This window comes from Rhyacophila brunnea, unplaced genomic scaffold (assembly GCF_057557595.1).
Source record: "Rhyacophila brunnea isolate RB1 unplaced genomic scaffold, BYU_Rbru_1.0 scaffold_8, whole genome shotgun sequence".
NCBI lineage: Eukaryota > Metazoa > Arthropoda > Insecta > Trichoptera > Rhyacophilidae > Rhyacophila > Rhyacophila brunnea.
Window position 1 is genome coordinate 5,925,083 of NW_028233350.1, and position 22,657 is coordinate 5,947,739.

The 22,657-nt window shown below is 34.6% G+C and overlaps 1 protein-coding gene across 4 annotated transcripts in view; it reads right to left on the reverse strand.

Moving 5' to 3' along the window:
• The window catches only part of LOC147063849 (uncharacterized), a 45,464-nt gene extending 26,844 nt beyond the window's left edge, over positions 1 to 18,620 (reverse strand). The window contains exons 1-5 of one of the 4 annotated variants that reach the window (XM_085958941.1): positions 18,491 to 18,620; positions 16,429 to 16,562; positions 14,420 to 14,541; positions 4,823 to 4,885; positions 1,554 to 1,679 (exon numbers count right to left, since the gene is read on the reverse strand). In XM_085958941.1, the coding sequence (XP_085815067.1) occupies positions 1,554 to 1,679; positions 4,823 to 4,885; positions 14,420 to 14,434 (204 nt within the window). In that variant the 5' untranslated portion in view covers positions 14,435 to 14,541; positions 16,429 to 16,562; positions 18,491 to 18,620. The remainder of the gene's footprint in view (positions 1 to 1,553; positions 1,680 to 4,822; positions 4,886 to 14,419; positions 14,542 to 16,428; positions 16,563 to 18,490) is intronic. The other 3 variants (XM_085958939.1, XM_085958942.1, XM_085958940.1) reach the window with 3 other exon arrangements.
• Between the last annotated feature and the right edge of the window lie 4,037 nt (positions 18,621 to 22,657).

The following is a 22,657-nucleotide window of genomic DNA, read 5'->3' on the forward strand; positions in this document are numbered from 1 at the left end:
ACGAGTTCCTGCATTCTGCTTTGGAGGTCTTCTGAGTCTTGCGAGAAAATTACTATGTCATCGGCAAAGCGCAGATGACTCAGGTATTCTCCATTTGGGGGGATCCCTTTGTCATCCCAGTCAAGTTGCCTGAATAAGTCTTCAAGGGTAGCTGTAAATAGTTTAGGTGAGATTGTATCACCTTGTCGGACTCCTTTGCTGATAGGAAATCTGCGCGATGGTTTATGGAGATTGACAGATGCTGTTGCGCTACTGTATATATTATTGAAAATATTTATATAGCGCCCAGGGATTCCTTATTTTCTGAGTGCGTCGAGTATTGAACATTTCTTTATCGAATCGAACGCCTTCTCATAGTCTATAAAACCCATCCATAGTGGCAGTTTGTATTTCTGGCACCGCTCTATGATTTATCTGACGACTTGGATATGATCCATAGTGCTGTATCCTCCTCTAAATCCGGTTTGTTTTCTCGGTTGGTTCTCGTCTAGTACATTTTGCAGACGGTTTTGAGAGATTTTTGTGAACGTCTTGTAGAGAATAGGGAGTAAACTTATTGGACGATAATTTGCTATGTCTTCTCTGTCACCTTTTTTGTGAAGAATGACAATGCTGGCATTTTTCCATGCTTCTGGGACATCCTCTTCGCGTACGCAGGCCGTGAACAATTGTGCAAGCACTTCATTTGCATCCTTTCCCGCTTTTTTGAGGATATCTATCGTTAGACCGTATTCCCCCGGGGCTTTCCCACTTTTCATGTAATTTAAAGCATGGGTTACTTCCCAGGATGTGATTTCGGGAGTATGGTCTTCCGAATTTCCATTTCTCTGAAGATCTAAGTCTATAGTCGTATTGTCAGTGTCATCACTGTAGAGATCGCTGTAGAACTCTTCAACTCGGCTTAACAAGTGTTCCCAATTTCTGATGATAGAACCATCTTTTGCTTTTAGTGCTATGATTTGACGTTTTCCTATCGACAAGCATTGCTTGTTTTTGTTCAAACTTCTGCCTGCCTTCACAATTGCTTGTATGAGGTTTACATTGAATTTACGAAGGTCTTCTATTATCTTCCTTCCAACGGTTTTGCAAAGTGATGAAAACTCCATATCGTTTTGTGCCTGCCTATTGCTCTTGGTTTTCCTTCTCTGCTCCATAAGATTCAATGTTGCCTTCGAAAGCTTCGTGGGAGGTGTGACTTCCGAGCTTTTTACGCCTGTTTTTTCTGCACATTGTAGAATGATATTCGCCACCTGAATATGGATGCCTATTTTAAGGACTAACACTTCTAAGTACGGTTCTGCATGGCACTCTGTGACATCACAAACAAAAACTTTGTATTGACTATTATTTCATTTTTAGGTGAAACTCTCACACAGACATGAAAAGTGGATATCAAGTTTGTGGGAAAATCACAACAATATTGGAAAGACAGTGTCATTCATATATGACCGAAATAAGTGAGACCTAACTCGAGCAATTGAGAACAAAAAAGTTTCCTAATATCCTTATTTTATTTTACGACAATCCAAGATCCAATGTACAATTGTTATTACCTGTTTATGGTAAGTTAGGGCCAAATCAAATTTGATCTTGGCGAGTTTTGGATCGTCCGGTTTCCATTTCACTTCGTAGATCTTTAGTGCTTGTCGAAAGTGTAGTTCCGCGTCTTCATATTTACCCTGAAAGAAGTTTAAATTATTTTTATTATATTAATTGTAGAGTTTTTTTGACATTCAATGAGAAAGAAAGGACTTAAGGGGCGGCTGAAGAGCTCCGTATTCAAATATAATTTAGTATGAAATCGACCTCGGCGTCTTACGCACATTAATTTAAATCGATCTTTTGGCAAAAATCACTAATCATCGGAGATTTTATTTAAAAAAAAAACATTATTATTAGTATTATTACTATTGTCGACCTTCTACATTATTATTATTGTGGACAATCTTACATTATTATTTGATAAACACCACCTGCACGTGTCCGCTGATCAGAAAACAGGGCTGTCAAAATAATATAATATTTGTAAAATGTTAATTTCATCATAGTTTTTAATCAAACCTGTGCAAGTACATACTGATAACTTGGGTGGATATCGTGGCAAACATACTATTGATATATCTACGGGTATATTATTATTATAACCCAATTCAAATTGAACATAGGTTGATACTCAAATACTATTATAGTATCTTTATGATTTCGAGAAAATAATACGATGGAATATATTATATAATCCATTTTGGTTGCCAGTTTTTACTGCGATGAATCACTGTGTTCCTTACTGTCTTTTTTTATTCGTAGGTTTGTTTACTATGTACACCGAGAAATTTCCATTAATAATATCGGAAATGAGTTGGAATATAATGCAACCAAAACTGGAAAAATTCTATTATGGGTGTTTACTTTTTGAATTAGTTGACCCCAGAAAAACAGGTACATGCCACTACGTGAACCACAGTGGATATTATGCCGGGTCCAAATTGGCAACATGTTGCCGGCAACCTCGTTAAATTTTACGATAAGTATGATAATTATCGTAAAAATTTTTAAGCCATTATGATAATTATCGTAAAATTTATCGAGGTTGTCGCGCGACATTGTTTTGCGCCAGTGTGGACCCGGCATTAGATGCACAAAACTTAAATAAAATATATTATAAATTAAATTTAAAAAGTACAATATAATTAATTGCGTCGGCAGCCCTGTCAGACACTTTTTCTAGCGACAGTCATTTTTTATAGTCATTTTTTATATGCCCGCCAGTCCGATGGATTAATAAAAAAATAATGTGTCTAGTGACTGTATGTTAATAATTATTTTTAGGCACTCTTAATATAATATATAATTTCGCCCATTGGCTTTACCTACCACTTGTTTCACTAGTATAAAAGTGAAGTTGCGCAGGCAATAAAAAGTCACTTTCTTTTTATAGGCAGACAGTAAATTCTACGTTTTAAAAAATATGCATTAGAATTAAACAATACCTATTATTTTTAATATGTAGGTCCTAAACATTACAAATAAGCACTATTCATTAGTAATGTTTTTTGGATAGCACATGAAATAAAAATGTAGGTTGATATGTATGTCAACATCCTTCGTATGTTTAGTTGTCGGACAATTTCAGGTTAAAAAGTTATTAATATATTATTAAGTTTATATCGTGGCCAACACATAATCAAAAAAGTTATCATATCCATCATATCAGTTGCAATACTTCCCACCAAAGAACTGATAAACATATTGAATTTAGTAACATTAAATGTTATTAGTAAATTTATTAGAAAATAAATTTTATTAGAAAGTACTATTTTTTGGTCACCCCATAGCTTCACTTCACAAGCTTCACTTGTAGGGAGTTTATTGAGACAAACATTGGCGGCAACCTTTTTATATTAACTAGTAGACCAGTTATTATGGACCACATGTAAAAAAATCATATTTTCAATTCTCAAGGCCGATTCTGTAGAGCGTCCTCTTAACGATAAAATGATTTAATTAACGTGCTGTATCCTATTCAGACAGTTAATTATCCCAGGATGTGAACTGTCAGAAGTGATGAGTTTAACATGGCCTCTCATGTTTGTGTTTAGGCTCAGACACATGACATTGCAACTTGCGTGCATCAACGCAGGTTTTACTTGATCCAAATGCATCCTATTACAATCTTTAATAAGACATACAAAATTAAATTGTTTTTTTAACACTGCCCCTCATGACAATGTTGAGACTCAGACACACGACACTGCAATGTTCGTGCGTCGACGCAGTTTTTACTTGATTCCAAATGCATCGTATTAAAATCTTCAATAAGATATACAAAATTATATTGGAGATTCTACATAACAAAATGTAACACAAAATCTATTCCGAAAAGTTATATTAGTCGAGTTCCTCCCTTCTTTTTATACTCTTTTATTTTGTTAAATGTGCCACTCCGAAGCAATGCATGCGAACCTTAATCTTAATATTAATTATTAGGTAAGTAACTAACAGATTTCTAAAAATATATAATAAAAGAGTACCTTATCCATTTATTGCCTAAACTTTGGATGCATGATATATATCGTATTACTACACTTTGCCATGTTGTCAAAATCTAATAGGATTTACAAATAAAGAACAATAAGCACACACTGTATCAATAGTGTCACATGAAAATTTGATAAACCTCAATAGCTAAATAATAACAACTGATATCTCATTTTTATTCATTCATTCTAACACCAATTGAAACTGTCTGCCTTTAGCAGACGACTCCTCTGGAGCACTAGACGACCTAACCTTCGACCTTTAGCCTATTAGTCAACTGGACTTGTAAATTCGCAAACACCGCTACTGTTAGCTTGTAATAAAATTTTATAAATCCTACGGTCCGCATCGGAGGATCTATCGGCGAAATAAATTTAAGAAAAATAAAAAGAATTCAGCGGAGAGCCGGCTAAGGGACGCTTTTGACTGACGGACAGGATGCGGGTCGTAGATAAGAATGCGGGTAGCAGAGAATGATAGGGTCAGTAACCAAGGTCATGTCGAGAGTGATTTCTGCTAAATTAGGAGACCAACTATTTGTGAAAATAATTAAATGCAGAAATAGTGATTGTGGCTGCTTTCTGCAGATCAACGTTAGCGTGTTTTTCGTTGTGAAATTTTCGTAACGCATTTATAGAATATTTTTGTATGCAGGCTGCCTGGCTGATTTATGCAAAGGTAAAACAAACATGTTAGTTTGTGTTAAACACGATAACTCATTTTTTCCCAAATTGTGAACTGTCTGCTTTTTGCATAACTACGCTCAATGAACATTAATTGTTTGTACCTGTATGACGCAAGATGAGGCCAAATCGCATTGGGTGTCGGCGTCTGCCTTTTTATATTTACCCTGAAAGTCATTTAAAAACATTTTTATTATATTAATTGTACCATTTTTAAATACATCAAATGAGAAAGAATGGACTTTGAGACAAAAAGATAAACAATCAAACCATCATAAAATGCATATATGGCAAATATAGAATATTAATAAAAAATAGTATGCAACTAATAATTCACCAAAATTGAGAATGTAACATTCTGACACAATGAACATAGTTGGAATAGACGTCAAATATATCATCATCGGCTATGTCCGTCCCTTAGCTGAGCATATGGACACCGCACGACACCTCCAAGAATCCCTGTAGCTCGCCAGTCTTTTTACGTGTCTTATGTATCAGGTGCGAACCCAGAAAAATTATTGGGGGGGGGGGTTTCATTTGAAAATATATATATCTATGGTCACAGGCCTTGCGTGTCGTTTAATGCTGAAAGGAGTAGTTCCAACCCGTTGAAAAGTCAAATCATCCGGGTCACGATGAGGTCGTAACAAAGAAGAAAAGTCTTTAATATGAATTAAAGATTGTCACGTAAGCGACACGTGTATTCACTATTAGTCATATTTGAAGACATTCATGGACATTGTATATCTTGATTTAAATGGCTTCCCCCTCATTAAGTCATAAATAGAGCTTCTTAACCGGTTTTAACCGAAACCAACTAACCGGGTTACAATGGGTTTTTAAATTAACTGATAACCGGCTAATTTCATTCGGTTGACCGCTCTTCTTAGTATATACATAAGTTTATGAAACAAAGAGATAAACACAACCAAAATATTTGTAATGCTATTTCAGGAATGGCACGCCAAGATAATTAAATAACGTCGCCTACGTAAATTACTTGATAACGTATCGTTTAACGATTGACGAAGATGTTTTGGTTATTTCCGAGTCATTTTAGCGTTAGATGGTACCTGTTTTGCAGTCGCTCCTATTACCCGCAAGCTCCCATTACCCCACGCTCCCCTACTTGTCGGTTTACGCTTTACAGGAAGCCAGCACCAATTTTTTTTTTGTAAATAGCCGATATATTTCATTATTTGTTAGGTTAGGTAAGGTTAGGTTTTCATTCTTGAATTTATGAATTTTGCTAAAATCGGCTATGAAAATTGAATTAATGTTCATATTGAATCTAATAAAATCGGAGACCATAATATAGTATACGGTCATCGCTTTCCGATAGAAAGCTCACGGCGAACTGTGCCATAGTGAAATGTTTTACGTACAATTTACATTTGAGTGGTTCACAACGATAGTGAACCAAGTCCATCCTGGTTGTTTTTGAGTAAGCTAATTATATAATACTCTAATAATAATATAATACTCTGATAATAAATACTCTAATTTTATGTTTGAACCTAGCTTACTCAAAAATAACCAGAATGGACTTGGTTCACTATGCTTGTGAATCACCCATTTGTAACCAGTGATGACCGGGGAGGCATCCCCAACTTCCTTGGTTAAGTTGAGTGCACGTGTCTTATGAATACATATTTTTATCTTCATAAAATATACCTACTGTTAATAAACTAACTTCAAAATATCTACATAAATAGGAAAACTCAAAGTATACGTTATTATTAATTAATTCTTAGATATCGTTGTGCGGCTTCATTGTGCCCTTCTTCTGTAGTATTGTTTGTTGACCAGCTCGTGAAAGAAATATTCTAGTACCTAATTGTCACGAAGAAATTACAGAACAGTTTTTACAAGAAGGATTTCAACAAGTGTTTTGTAAAAGTAACCGCCGACCAGTGTATATCAGGTAAACTTTTTACATTTTTTTTATTTTCTCAGGGTGAGTTTTTATAAAATTTCTGTAAATAAAATAAATAAGTTATATTTTATTTTGAAAACGACAGCTAGGCCTCTATTTTTTTGTAATGTTAAATTAATATTTCTTAGAACACACATAATATTTTTTTGAATTAATAGAAAGTATCACACATTAATTACCTACATAACTATTCTAGAGATCTATCCGTCAAAATTTTCTCTGCTATCATATGCAAAAGAAATGACGAAAAGGCTTTTTCCAAAATATTCTGAAAGCGGAGATGAAATTACCGAAACATGTGAACCAAATTGTAGAAATTGCCATGACTAGTACAATTGAAACGAAAACCTACCTACAACCAAGGAACACAGAAATAATGGGAACTGAAATATTTAACGGGTAAGGAGTAGCAGGCAACCGATCTCGAGTAAAGAAGAATCCAGGATAAACTTAAACACGTGTCAAGAATACATAATACGTCGAATACTGACAACTGTTCTCGGTTTATGCATTAACGCTCATTTAATATTGGTGTATTACACACACTATTACACGTGCACAATGCGTGTTTCATTTTCATAGGACACTTACACATTCAAAAGCCTGCATCAAAATGTAGTGTATTGAATATAGCCTATCAGAATTCTATTTATTAATCTGTTTCGTGAATACAACAGACTCGTCACTTGTAGCAATGCATAAAAGCGTATCTTTCAAATATATACCAGAAGCAAAATGCTTTGATAAAGATCTTTACTGTTGGAGTTGCACAAAGATTTCAAATTATCAGAGTCAACGAGAAAACGCACTCCAAACCTAGAAAAAAAAATATAGTTCTTTGATGACAGTTCGACCAACGTCAACGGCTAGTGAACGAGTGTTTTCAGTTGCAAACTATTTTTGCACGAAAATTCGAAATTCTATGAATCATGAAACGCTAGATGCATTGGTATTTTTAAAATATATCATTTTAAAATTGAATATATTGTACTTAAGTATGTCATTTGTACTAAGTTTGATTTATTCGGACATATTTTGTTTTTTACAGCATTATGTACATGCGCTATAATATATCCACTATGACATGACGTGAGAATGTCAAAAAATCCATTGTATTTGTAATTTGATATTTTTGCCAACTTATGTATATTTTTTATTATATACTAGCTGACCCGGCAAACTTCGTACCGCCTCAGAATCAATAATCTTGTGTTAACTTATTAGCTGAATTAAATTCAGTTTTTTATTAAGTTAAAATGAATACTCAAAATGAATAAGTTCAATAAATGTGCAAAAATCAAATCAAAATGAAAAGTATTTTAATTATATTGAACTGTACACACTGTACACACACGATGACCGCGTGGATTAAGCGCCGGTCTATAGTGTCGAGGGTCCCATGTTCGAATCCTGGGTCTGGTAAGTTCACATATTGTAATTCAATTTCAATTCAATGATTAATACCGAGCCAACCTTCAGTCGTTCAAAATTCAGTTGGATAGTTGGTTGCTTCGTCTTCGTTTGTTACACAGTCGATAGATTTGACGGAATGCAGTGGACCAACGATTTGGTTTTGAATTGAGAAGTTTAAGTGATCCACATCTTTGTTCTTTACCGCAAGAATGCTCGTTCACTCAACAAATTGTCATGTTTGTGATTAGCAATGATGTTCGGTAACACTTTGTTGATGAGTTCGTCCTTAGTTGAGAAGAAATTGGAAAAATTCAGCGGAAACGAAATCAATCCGCTCGATTCATCGACAGGAACACGGACGTTACCGATAGTCAGCAATTGCTTGGAGAAATCTTCGGCAGATGGATCGTTTAGCAATGCAACTCGCATGTTTGTCGTCAGCTGAAGTATCTTCACATAGTACCACCGAGTCGATGATTTGAGGCAAGCATTTATTTCATCAGCAGCGGTCGATCTTGGAATGACTGGTAGTGTTTGGCGAAAATGGCCAGATAGTAGAATCATTGCGCCTCCAAAACTTCTTTGAGCGCAGATCTTTCATAGTTCGATTGAGTGCTTTCAATGCGCGTTTGTGCGCCATTGTGCATCCATCCCAGGTGATGATTTCACTTGCTAACAAAACTTTGGCCAAGATTGTTGAGTATTTCGCAATGTTGCATGTCGGTTTTTCAGTCGGCAATTTCAACGTTGAATGAGGCGTTCGGTATCCTTCTAACAACGTGGCCGCTATCCTAGAAGAAGCAACTGCTACAGCATTTTCGGATCTCGCACGAACAGTAGCCAAAATCAATGACATGAGGAATATCTTCCCCGTTCCATCGGGCGCGTCGAGGAAAAATAAGCCACCATTTCCATCATCAATTGCCTTCATTAACGTACCATACACTTCCTTTTGTTGATGGTTCAACAGTGGTACATTCGTTCGAACTGATTGGTTCAATGCATCTCGATCATATTCACGATCACATTCCAATTCTCGATTGAAAGCGTCGTTCATTCCACGATGTGGCGTTGGCATTCCTAACTTGACTAAAAACTGCCGCACATGAGGTAACACATGTATTCGATCAAAAGCAAAGCCTGGTTATGTATTTCCTCATTCACCTCGAGATCGGAATTCCCTGAACTGACACAAATTCGATGTAAAATGTCTTCTGACATGTCATCCTTTCACTTGTTCCACAGTTCAGGTGGATTCGATGGGAAGCATGTCGAAATAATGATATCAAATAATGTGCGTATCTGACTTGGAGATGCAGAAACAATTGCTTCAGCGATTATCATATCCCAATGAGTATCGTTTCAAGCAAATTGAGCTGTTGACATGAAGCACGAAATGTTGGGCACACTACACCATTGACAGTTAGACATTTCGACTATCATTCTTTCTTTTGTTTGTTTGTTTCTTCTTTATTGTTTCTGTCATGTATCAGAGATGGCGTTGTATACGGATTTAATTTTTTTGCGATTTTCTTTTATTTTCAAATGCGCGAGGTTTTCATCATTCAAATTCATCGATGTCAGTCAAAAGCCTTTCCATACAAAATGTATGAGAAAATGAATTTTCTTCATAATTTATTTTTTCCGTGATTTATCCAATGTTTTAATAGTTATTCTGCTATTCGGAACGAAGACAAATCCAACAAATCAAAGATTATAAAAATTGGTCCAGCCGTTCTTGAGTTATAAATGGTGTAACTAACCCGACTTTGTTTTATATATATAGATATTATTTATAATCTATGTAGAATCGTGTATTCTAATATTTTTAAATACATTCAATTTTTACCTATTTTGTTCGTGCATTTTATTAATATTTAAAATTTATTATTGTTTTCGTAAGATGTACATTTACTCACTTAACCTTTTAGAAGCCCAGCTGAAAGCACTGGGTATACTCTCCAGGGTTCAGGAATTAAATCTATTATAATAAAATTTAAATATCAGTAAAAAGTTAAATTTCATGCACCTACATAATATATTATGAGACCTCAATTGAAGTTCGGCAAAAAAGTTTTTCATACACAATTTCGTGAAAATGTCTGTAAATTTTCAGATATGGTTGGGCTATCTATCACTGCACTGCATTTACAAAAAATAGTTTTTAAAAAATTTAATAAAGCTATATTTTAGTATTTTTAAAAATAAATTTTATAGTATTTTTGTAAAATGTCAACATATATACAGACAGCACTAAATTACACTAAACACATTAAAATCACTAAAAATTTTCTTGTGTATGGAAAATTTCGAAGCACGGTTCAAAACATACAAACAAAATGCGCGCGGCTCAAACATATCCCATTTCCACTCATATGTCAGTCTTTCAGTGGATTCTGATGTGGTATGTTGACTTTCATCCACTTCCAAAGTTTCTTCAAGTTCAACATCCGAATCATCACTTCCATCGTCTTCAGATTCGACTGTTTCGATAAGGTTATCGATTTCACCAAAATCGTCAATTTCATCCATATTGAATCATAAAATTTGTAAAATTAAACTCGTAAATAAAACACTCCTTATACGTAAATTAAATCCGAAATACAAATAAAAAATAGTCACAACGTCTTTCATCAATTTCTATCTAAAAACATCGAAAATCTTTCTTTTCATTCAACTTCAGTAGGTACAATTTAAAACAAAACTCGTAAATATAACACTTTTTTATATGCAAATTGTATGTGAAATATAAATAAAAACACTCGGTCACTCAACATTGAAACATTGAAAACAGTTAAATTATAACGCAAATCTGAATAAGAAAATTAGCATTCCGACTTTACTAATTTATAACTCGGCGCCAACTACACGCCGATCGCATCAGTATTGAATCATACCTAGTAGTAGAAATCCCAGTGTACAGGGGAACTTTGAGCTAACCATGATTTGGCCTCTCGGGAAATTCCCTTATTCTCGCGATGTATGCGCCATACAAATGTTTTTTGCTTGCAAGGTCTGATCAGAAATGTAGTTACACGTTTTAAAATTGAATAAATAAATATTTGACTCATACAAGCGCGCAGAACGGCATGACATATATCGTACGTTACGGGCGCCTGAATCGCGGCCGGGCATGACGTATTCGTTACGTTACGGGCAGCTATCAGGTTAACAAATAAACGTACCGACATATAAAAAAATATTTCGGTTATTACCGGTTAGCCGTTTATTTAAGCCCTAGTCATAAACCTAAATTTTTGGTATATGGCGACTGGCTATCACATTTATTTATTATTAATCTGTTTAGCATAATTTGGTATAATTTAACCATTATACCAAATTCTTCAAAATATGCATATTTTCAAAAATTGATAATGAAAGTATATCAAAATCATAAAGTATACCCAAAGCATATCAAAATCACTACAGCTGTCATCGAAGATATTTTGATAACATAACTGTATCTACTTATAATGTTTTAGACTTTCACGGTTGTTTGTTATCGTAATAGATTTTTGGGTTTTCACCGCGCTTACCGCGACTATCGTTAGGTATGGATACAACCGAATATAATTATTGCATAATATGGTGTTGATATAAAACATTTGTATGTATGTATGCGGATGTATATATCGACCGTGAACCGCCAACACCTCCTAACTAGCATTTTTTCTGAAATGGTGTTTTTAATGCCATCTTGTGGTCGTCTTGGAAATACACCATGTGGCAATAGCTCATAAATATATGTTTGCTCTAAATATCCATTTTTCGACGATGGAAATATCTACTATCTTCCATAGACCATAATAGTGCAAACAATATCTCCTAACTTCCGTTTTCAGTTGATTTTGTATGGGAACATCTTGCAACTGATGTCACCATTCTATTTAATGAGTATTTATTTGATTTTGGTGTTATTTGTGCTTGTTTTTTCTATTTTTTTTATTGAATACATTAATGTGTTACATTTTTATGCAAAAATATTGCATGAAAATGCCCTTTATTACACTATTTTTATCATTTAAAAACTTTTTGAAGATATGAGGTTTTTAATTATCTCTCTTGAATAACTTTTGTATAGTGTGTATTGTAAGATGTGAGTTATTTCTATTTGCATCATATTAAACAGATATAGTTTGAGTTACCAATATTGCTTTTATAATGCGATTAGTACTTTTAGTTTGATGATGAAGTATTTTTTATGGTTACAGGTAAAAATGTGAAGTACCAAAACCCAAAAAATCATGGATCTTTTGGCCATAAAAATATGGGAACTGGAAAACAATTATGCAATCCGCCATCTGCAGAGCCACAATCTTTCGAAACGAACATTACTGAAACACCATCATATGATCTGCCATTATGCCGAAGAAAAATCTCCCAAACATGGCTGATGTATCTATGCTACCATCTTAATGTACCTGGTATACATCAGTTCGCAGAAACATGTTTGTAAATACCCATGGTTTGGGGGTTTTACGATGCAGTCTTTGGTGAAAAAAGCGCATTTGGTATGTATACATCTCAGGAAAATCATAACGGAGACATACTCGTCCTCGTCAAAAGACATGACGTGTAACATATGCGTTGGCCATTCTGTTGATTGCATAAATCATGAGCAATACGCACATCGTATCATCAAAGAAGAAAGGGCAAGGGAGGAGAAAGAGACTGAAAAAGAAGAGATATCAATGGAGGTGCATTGTATTGACAGCTGATTTGCAGGCAGTTAAAGTTAGCCTTTTCATTACTGCTAGTACTATATATATCAGGTAACCCGCCCACCCACCACGATCATCGCAACCCCGGCGAGTGCAGATTCGTTATATTGCGATTTTTTTTTTAAACTGGAAATTGTTGAAAGGGGAAATTATCCACCAAATTTAATATGTAATGTGGATGAGACGGGACTCTATTGGAAACAAATGCAAACACATACGTTTATTTCCATAGAGGAGAAGACTGTTTCTGGATTTAAAGCATCCAAGGATCGTCTAACTCTTCTTCTTTCAACTCATTGAAGAAACTGATGGATGTGAAAGAGATGCCATGCGGGTTTGGTGGAAACAATTTAATATTATGAAAGCTATCAGAAATATCGACGAAGTGTGGGATGAAGTCACCCAGTCATGTATGAAGGGTGTTTAGAAAAGGTTGCTTAGTGAAATTGTTGAAGTTCACTGCAATAATGAAAATGATATTCCAAAAAATATCATCGAAGAGATTAGTCTTATAGCCATATCCGGAGGCATCGAAGGTGTTGATGTAGATTGTAGATATTCAGACTTTGTTAAAATCACACGGCGAACCCATAACTAATGAAAAGCTACAGGAAATGGACTGCCATACGTCCCTAGAAAATGATGTCTCTGAACCTGTTCCTGTGCGAAAGTTAAGAGTTAAAACCATTGAAAAGGCCCTTTCTCTTCACAATCAATGCATGGAGTTGTTAGAAGAGAATGACGAAGATTACGAGCAAGTGACTGCTGTAAAACGTGGCTGTAAGGCATTACTATTGACAGTAATCGCAAATTTTGCACAATATGTAAAAGTAGAGAGGCCAAACACGGGAATGCTCCCCCCCCCCTCCCCGTTGATCGCGAAATTTCGCTTATCGCGACCATATCCAGAACGTATGCCTCGCGATGAACGGGGGGGGGGTTAACCTGTATAAATATAAACATAGAAAGATAGAAATTCCTGCATTACCAAAAAAATCCTATCACAAATACTAAATGTAACCATTTACAAGAGTTAAAAAAGTAATTCCTGCCGATGCTCACTCATTTTATGATTCTGTTCCACACTACTGATATTAGCAGAAAAAAAATCATGAAGGCATTAAAATATTGTTTTAATCATTACTTTCCTCCTTTTTTGTATACCATTCTAATTAAAAAATAATAATCTGATTTATAATTTCTGTTTACCTTTTAAATTTTGTGAAAATAGAGTAAAATAATAACCATATTATGACTACTTAATATTCTATGATTACAAGAGATGAAAGCTCCTAAGTGCAGTATTTGTACCAATTTTTTATATGCCAATAACTCCATGTGTTATTAAAAGAAAAATATAAACATTTATATACCGTATGATCTGTGAAAATATACCGTTTATAACAATTTATGCCATTCGAAAAAATAAATTGTTCAAATATGTAAGTACAAAAAAACGAGAAGGTTTTTACCTCCTTGATATGTAGGTACTTATATATATCCTTAATTTCAGAAAAAGTAGATCGCGGAGGATTTTTCTTCTCCAAAGTAGATCTTATGTAAAAATTAGTTGACACCCCTACTATATAAGTACATATAATTATAGATATGTACATAGTCGTAAATACCTTTTGCCAAGCCATTGTGAGGTTGTTAAGCTGTTTTGCTATAACAGTATGTTCCTTTCCGAAGACTGTTTCGCGAATTGACAGAGCTCGCTTAAATAAAGGATCCACTTCTTTATATTTCCCTGTAAAAAAACATAAATTACATCTAGAGACAACTGGTGTTTTTATAGTAGCACAGCGTGATATGGAAAGGTATGTATGCTGGACATAGTGCGTAATGATAAAATATGAAATAATTGGATATGGGAACATAAGGGTGCGCGATGTAATAAAGATAGCTGAAAACCTTCAATAGAAATGGACAGGATACATGATTTAAAATACATATACGTATACACAGTATTCTAATTGTTTGAAGGATACCTTTGTCAAATAAATTTAATTTCATTAGGATCACCGCCATTAATTAATTGTCATGTTTACTCTCTCATGATCTGAAACTGACAGGGCTCCCACACTCGCACGGCGATCATGACGTAAACCTACCAGGTAGGTGAAACCTACTTGAAAGGTGGCTCACGCGCTGTAGAATAAGTAATATATCAGGACTTAAGGCTATAAGCTCAGCTGAGGCATGGTCTAAAAAGATTGTGACTAGGCGATGCGCGGATTGCGGGTCGCGGGTGCCAATGACGCGAGGCAAACGAAATATAATTTGTCATAAAAATTCAACATGCGTCCTTTTTATGTTATGTTTATTATTATAATCGTAATAATAATAGTATATTCATTGACATGTTTTCTTTTTTAAATACATATGTAAAAATTTTTAGTCATCTTTACACGATTTAAGAATATTTTCATCCGACGCCATGACAAAACGAATCGACGTGCAGACACTTCGACTATCGCTCTCCGAATGGCAACGCGGCCGTTATTTCGTTCCACATACAGTTGAAAATTATTTGCCTTTTCGCTTATGTATGCTCTAAGAGGGCTCGCACATCAGAACTCGCCGCATGCGTCTTACGACGAATTCGTCGATGTGACGTCATCGTAAACCAAGAAAAAAACGTTATCAAATGGAGCTTCGCAGATTGGCCGATGCAACTGCAACTCTGCGACCCTGCGACATTCGTCTAGTTGCATTGGCCAAAGCCTGCATGTCGATCTCGAAAAATGTCGGCTCCGCGCAAGCGCACAGCCTGCGGCCATCGGCCATTTCTGTCTCTGTCTACACTGTAATTGCTCGCTCATCGCTGGTCATCGCGTTTGACGTTTGTTCATACAATCAACACAATAAAAATGGCAGACGAGAGACTTCTCCTTTTTCGCGTTTGACGTTTGCCGCTAGGCAGATGTGCGAGGTTGTAGCATGCAACATTCTCCGGCATTCTCAGAAATTTTTATTTATGGCCGTCAGGCACACAAGGCGAGTTGTGATGTGCGAGCCGGCTTAATGAAAGTTGCTGATGTAGCCCCGATGTTATTAATATCCGTTCTGGAAGGTTGCGTTGAGTGTGCGTGATATGGTACTTCGGGTAGTGAGGAATGATACAAAGTGGTTGCATTTCTTGGTTTTGTATTGTAGATAATAAGTTTGTATACACACGGCAATATACAGGACTGTCACATTAGTTTTTATGTTGAGTTGACACGTTTACATTGTAATTTGGAATTTGATTTTAAGTTGAACGTTATGCGGAGTTGCGCGCATTATTTGAATATATCGTTGAAGAACCGGAATGCAACTAATTTATTGGTTGTCATTTGTTCTTATTATTATCTATAGACAATAATGCGTCAGTTGTAGGATTAAGTAAGCCTCTACAGTAGATTTGTGTGTATAGTAGTTTAAAATGTTACCAGCTTGTTAAGCGAGCTATAACCCAAGAACTGCCTTGCTTCGTAATATAATATAGAATCCTATTTTTATTAATAATCGTTGTTCCTGTTTAAAATCATAATAATAAATACTCTCTTTTTCCGTTTACATATTTTTTGTTAAAATATAACCACTCTTTTCTTTTCTGAATATAAAAATATTTAATTAGGAAACAGCTATATACCGTGTCTGTTATAAACTACAGCAAAGTTGTCGAGAGTGGCAGCGAAAACGTGGTGATTCTCTCCGAGGGTCGTCTCTCTAATGCTGACAGCACCGTTCAGCAAATTATCAGCACTTTTGTATTTTTCTTATTCTCTGCAATTAATAATAATGCATTTTAAATACCTACTGGAGGAAACGTACTCCTTAGGTATTTTATTATTTAATGGGACTTGACAGGGTGAAATAAATTGATTGCAGTTATCTTGTCAAAATGGAAATCCCATCACTCAAATATGTACCTAAAATTAATGTGCTGAGGATTGAATGTGTATCAGTGACCGGATTGAGTAAATGGATTTCAAAATCAATGTCATTGCAAAGTTTATATAGATACCTTTTAACTTTCTAAAATTAATGAGATTATGTTCTCAAATCACCCATTTTTTATTACAAGGGAAAAAATATGTTTATTAATTATTACGTTAAGTGGCACTTGACACTGTAGACGTAGTATCTTTGCTCTGAGTAAACCAGACACTGGTCCTCACTGTCTGCATAAAATAGGTCAAGTGGACGCATAATATAAATTTAGAATAAATCACTAGCCTTTCCCTTAACGAGATTGTCTGTGTGTGGTGCCAGAACCACATCTTTCTAAAGGTAACCCTGGTATCGCAAAACACAGCGGATCTTAAGCGGGAAGTCAATAAATATCCCTGGTATTGGGCAGCAGCAATGTGTGAGATGGAGATGATAGACGTCTTACTACTAGATTATAGCTTACATTTAAATCACTGAAGACATAGTCGCAACGACTTTAATGGCTTTGAAACTGTGATGTAGAAAGCAATGGAAAGCTACCACATTAACTATATCCCTAGAAATCATGACAGAAAAATCAAATTGCATGGCTCTCAGTCTCCGGTAGGCCTTAAATGGCCAGAGGGTGCTAAAAATCCCCGGGCCGACTATATAGATTGCGACCTGGACTGCGCAATTAATGTAAGTAAAAAATTGCACAACGTCGTTTTGGAAATGAATGATGTTAAAATTAGATATCCTTGGTATCAGCTAAGAAAAGTGGAAAGGAAATGGCAGAATGAAAACTGACAATATTACCTTATATTACTCGGGAAATGATAATAGCCACCTTCAAAATAGTGTGGATATCAGTCACCGGTAAAATCAACAGATCGGTCAATAGTTTGTTCCCTACTCTGGCAGAGTAATGCTGTGACATCGTGAATTGGTAACGATAATATAAAACAGGTGTACGATACAACTACCGATAAAAATGAAGGCTGTATTGAAGAATTTGATGAAAATATAAATCTAATTCTAAAATCGACGAAAGATAATGAAGATACCTTGATTATACAAAATTTCAATGCAAATAAGTGATGAAATATCTAGTATAATTTGGTCTAGGACAAAAAAAATGTTCGAGGAGAAAGACTAACTACTACAATTCTAAAATAAACAGAGTAGGTATGGCTCTAAGTTATTATTACAAATTATTCAAACTTCTAGCAATGTGATTGTACACATGGAAATCCCCACAATATTATAGCAAAATCATTGTAAGAAATCAAATTGACTATACTATTAATTCGTGATCGTCACAAAAATAGTGTACCATATTATACTAAAACTTATCATTAGAAACCAACATCTCATCTACAATACTGTTGTAGCTATAGTTGAAATTAGATTAATAAGGTTACTAAGGGAACCACGCACAACCCAACGTTGAAACATTCAACTGAATCAAACAAGTGAAAAATGCACTAAATGTCTGAATACAGAAATACAACAAAATAATAACTAGTCATAGCATCCTTAGACATAACACACAAGTGGGACAGGATAAAAAATGTGTTCTCAATTAGAATGTTAAAGAACAGCTAAGAAGCAAAAATGGATTACAGATGAGATTATATCTTTAATGGATGATAGAAGATAACGAAAAAATAAAATTCGATAAGATAAGAACAATGCTTTACATTTTATTTTAGGATTCATGGTGATTTCAATAAATTTTAACAGTTTCTACCTACGTGTTCGAGAGTCAAATTACTTACATATTATTGCATGCATAGATAACAGCTTTTTTCCAGCATTTCAAGCCAAACTGAACCAAATCAACCAAATAAAACAAACGATCGGTCAGATTCATAGATAAGATACTTGTCAGATTCGATTGGTCTGACAGAAATTTAGCATAGCGAGAGCCGAGAACGCGATTTTCAACAACGTATTAGTATTGCCAGTATGTATAATTAATTCAATAATTTAATTGTCTAAAATAGCAACTGTAAGTCTGTATCATTCAACCTGAATCAAACAAACGAAATGAGACCGTTGATTTGTGACCGTTTGGTAAATGTCCACGGAAACGGTTTTCTGACGACCAATTAGTGTTGCCAGTACTTAAAATTAATTCAATAACATAGTTTCTAAAACAGAAAAACATTTATTGAAACGTCGACTTGTTATGAAATTCTAACATATCGTCGTCTACAATAAAACAAAATTAACAAACTGTCGTATTCATTTATTTTAAATGTACAAAATATAAATAATGCTTCCTGAATGGGTAGCCATTTAGTTACTAATATATAAATACATAAATTACTTTTGCCTAAAGCTTTTCATAATTGCCCACTTGTTAGATTGTATTCATGTCGATAGTATGATATTATGAGTTAGACGAGAATCGAACATAAATTATTATTATTAAATTGATAAAATTCGTTAGGTACCTACCTAATAATATAGAACCAGATCATTCCGGGTTGATTTATTAAGTCAGTTTGTACTTTAGAATCTCCGTTACAAAATATACCTAAATAAATACGTACTTAATTAAATAAAATAAAAATAAATTCTTGGTCTGACATGATAATAATAAAATAAAATTATAAGTACGTAATGATATTAAATCGAACTCTTTGCATAGAAAATATGGCTAGATTTTGGGATAACAAGACCAAAAGCGGCTTCTTGTTCGCGTATGGTTAGTTATGAATAATAGGTATTGATTATTAATCTATAATATACATAATTCAAGTGAACTCCTATGGTGTAAATGTCTAAAATAATAATATGAACATCTCACGATATTTAAATGCTGAATAATGCATATCATCACTTTGACAGATCGTCATTAGTCTATGGATCGTCCGAATAGGTTTGACGTTTCATGTCAAACCATTTCAGTGGGTCTATTCTATACTTATCGAACACTAAATTGATAAATAGTATCAAACTTAGGGTAGGTTTGTATTAAAATATTAGCACTTATTGTAACAATTACACGAAGCCGGTTTTTATTGTTGCAATAAGTGCGATATTTTAACAGCAGCAAGATAGGTGCTGTTAAAATATAGCACTTATTGCAACAATAAAAACCGGCTTCGTGTAATTGTTACAATAAGTGCTAATATTTTGATACAAACCTACCCTAAGTTTGATAATATTTTTCACTTTATCACTTTAGCGGTCGATAAGCATAGAATAGACCCACTGATGGTCCGAGAACGGTTTGATTTTCAATGATACACTGAACCAAACGTCAAATCTAAAACCATTTCCGGTTTTCTTTCTACTCATACAATTTGTACGTATATTGTCTATGGTTTAGTTTGATTTGTTTCGTTCGTTGAAAGATACGGTCATGAAGATCCAACCTGCTAAATCCTAGCTCGTCGTCCATAAGCACACATAAATTTAATTATCGTATTCATTTGTTTTCAATCTATAAATAATGCTTCATGAATAGGTATCTACCTACTTAGTTAATTTATAAAACGAAGATTTTTAGCAATTACTTTTGCCCTAACCTTTTCCAAATCGGTTACATGTTTTATAATTTTTATGTCGACATATTGTGGCTAGACGAAAATCGTATATAAATTGAGAAAATTCATCATTAATATTATTTTTTTATATACTTACATATTATAATTTTTGGTTGATTTGACACGATGCCTGTAGTTGGGTCTTTTTACTGGTTCTCCACACCGCTCGCTGTCATTTGTCAGCCAGTGTTGCCATATTTTGAAAGTGGAATTATAGTACAGAGCCTTCAAAATTATAGTATTTCGGCAAAATATTGTACCTACGCGTTGAGTGACCAATAATTTTCTGCATTGTCAAAAAATTAAACGTGGGGTAAGTAATTAACGTCTTGTTTCTTTTTAGACAAAATATCCATGAAGGGTAATTAACGTCTTGTTTTTTTAGACAACATTCAAATGTTAAGTCAGTGGTTTCCAAAATTTATGTTACTACCCTCCCTCCCTGCCACCCTTTAAAAAAAATCTAATATAGGCGCCTTCCCCCCCCTTTATTTCATTAAATAATACAGACACCTTTTTAAATAAACAATGTAGGTACCTACTTCCGAATACAAAAATGAAAAAAAATAAACATGGTTTTATTACTTGTGTCGCTAGATTTCAAAATCAGCTAAGTCACCCTTAGGTATTTTTGACCTTTTTGTGAATTGCTGAAGAACTACTTCTTTCTAACATTTCTGCATTATCAAAATGTGGAATTTATTAATTTTAAATATTCTATACTCGAAATAATATAAACTTTCACCCTTGTGACTGTGTATTTGAGAAAACAAAAACTGTTTTTCTCCTATGCATCTATTATGGACATGGCTGATTTTGAAATCTAGCGACGCATACATTCACGTTTGACGAATGTGCTTCTTTATTAGCACAATCAATTTCAACAGTAGTCAATCCAAATTCATCTTCGTTCATTGACAAATGGATTCTATCATGGACCCCACATCCCGAAGCGGACCCCCCGGGTGAGGATTTTTCAACCACAAACTTTTTTTTGCTATTAATAAGATAATGATGTGAAAAGTGCATTAGCAAACTAACCAAGAACTCAGTAAGTAGATTTTTGTTTGCTTCAATATATCTGACGTAGAAATATTTAAAAGTGGCGAACATTTTTTTGGTCATTTTGATTTCCTAAGCTCCAATTTTTTTATGAATGCCTTTGCTTTGTCGTTTTAAATCAGTGAATGCATTAGTGGTCCTTGGATTGATTTATTCACTAATTTTTTTTTAATTTCAACCAAATAAACAAGTATTATTATAAATATATGACCTAGCAAATAGAGAATAATATTATGAATTATTATAAGAAGGTTACTTTACATATTATTTATCCATCAACCTACTGAAATATTTTCAGTAGATATATTTTCATAAATATTTCAAGATATTTTTATTTATCTTAAAACACACTTTAAAAATGTATTGTTTTAAACTAAGAAAAGGCTGAAAGAATATTATTAACTAGACCGATGCCACCGGGATCGGATTACGTTTATGACTTTAGTTAAGTGTCTAAGTACCTAATTGGGGTTTTCGCCGACAACATTGAAAAAGTATCGACGCATATGGTTGAAATTTCATGTAAAAAATCCAAGCTTTGTGAAGTCAGTATGTACCTACCAGCGCCGGCGGCTCAGAACTTCACTACGATGAACAATTTATTTTGTAGTTTGTGAATGCCATGCTTGTTTCGGGGATTTTACGATGGTTTTCAGATTTTTTATGTTCTATGGCGCGAAAAATGTTATATAACGATATAACGAGTAATGCTTAAAACGAACAAATTCATCGTTCATTTTTAGTATTTTAGTATTACGTGATCATTTTTAGTATTTTCACTTGAAGTTACTATGTAGGTATATAAAGGTTTAGGTATGAACTTAACTTCATACTACGGAAGTCGATACCACCTGATCGATGCATATATTCTGTTACCCCCACGGTGAAGCTATGCGACCTGGAATACGCCGATGACGCTGTGATATTCGACAAGTCAATCGAGGGCATTCAAGAGACTATCGACAGGTTGCATGACAACTCGTATCCCGTTGGTTTGAAAATCAACGCGAAGAAAACCAACGTTTTATGCAACAGCACCAGTCCCGATCCAGATGTCCCTCTGATTAGCGAGGGGAAAAGCATCGAGAGCGTTGACAGCTTCAGATACCTGGGGTACACATCACGGGAGATGGCATTTTGCAGAGAGAGCTCGCTATCCGAATGGGAATGGCTGAAGCAACATTCAACTCAATGCGGAGCGTCTGGGACTCACGATTGTACTCGGTCAAATCTTAATGCCGCCTATTCGACACTTGCATTCTGACGATGCTGTTTTCGAATAGCTTCTAATTCTAATTCTGTTAGCGAATCATGGCACCTTATGAA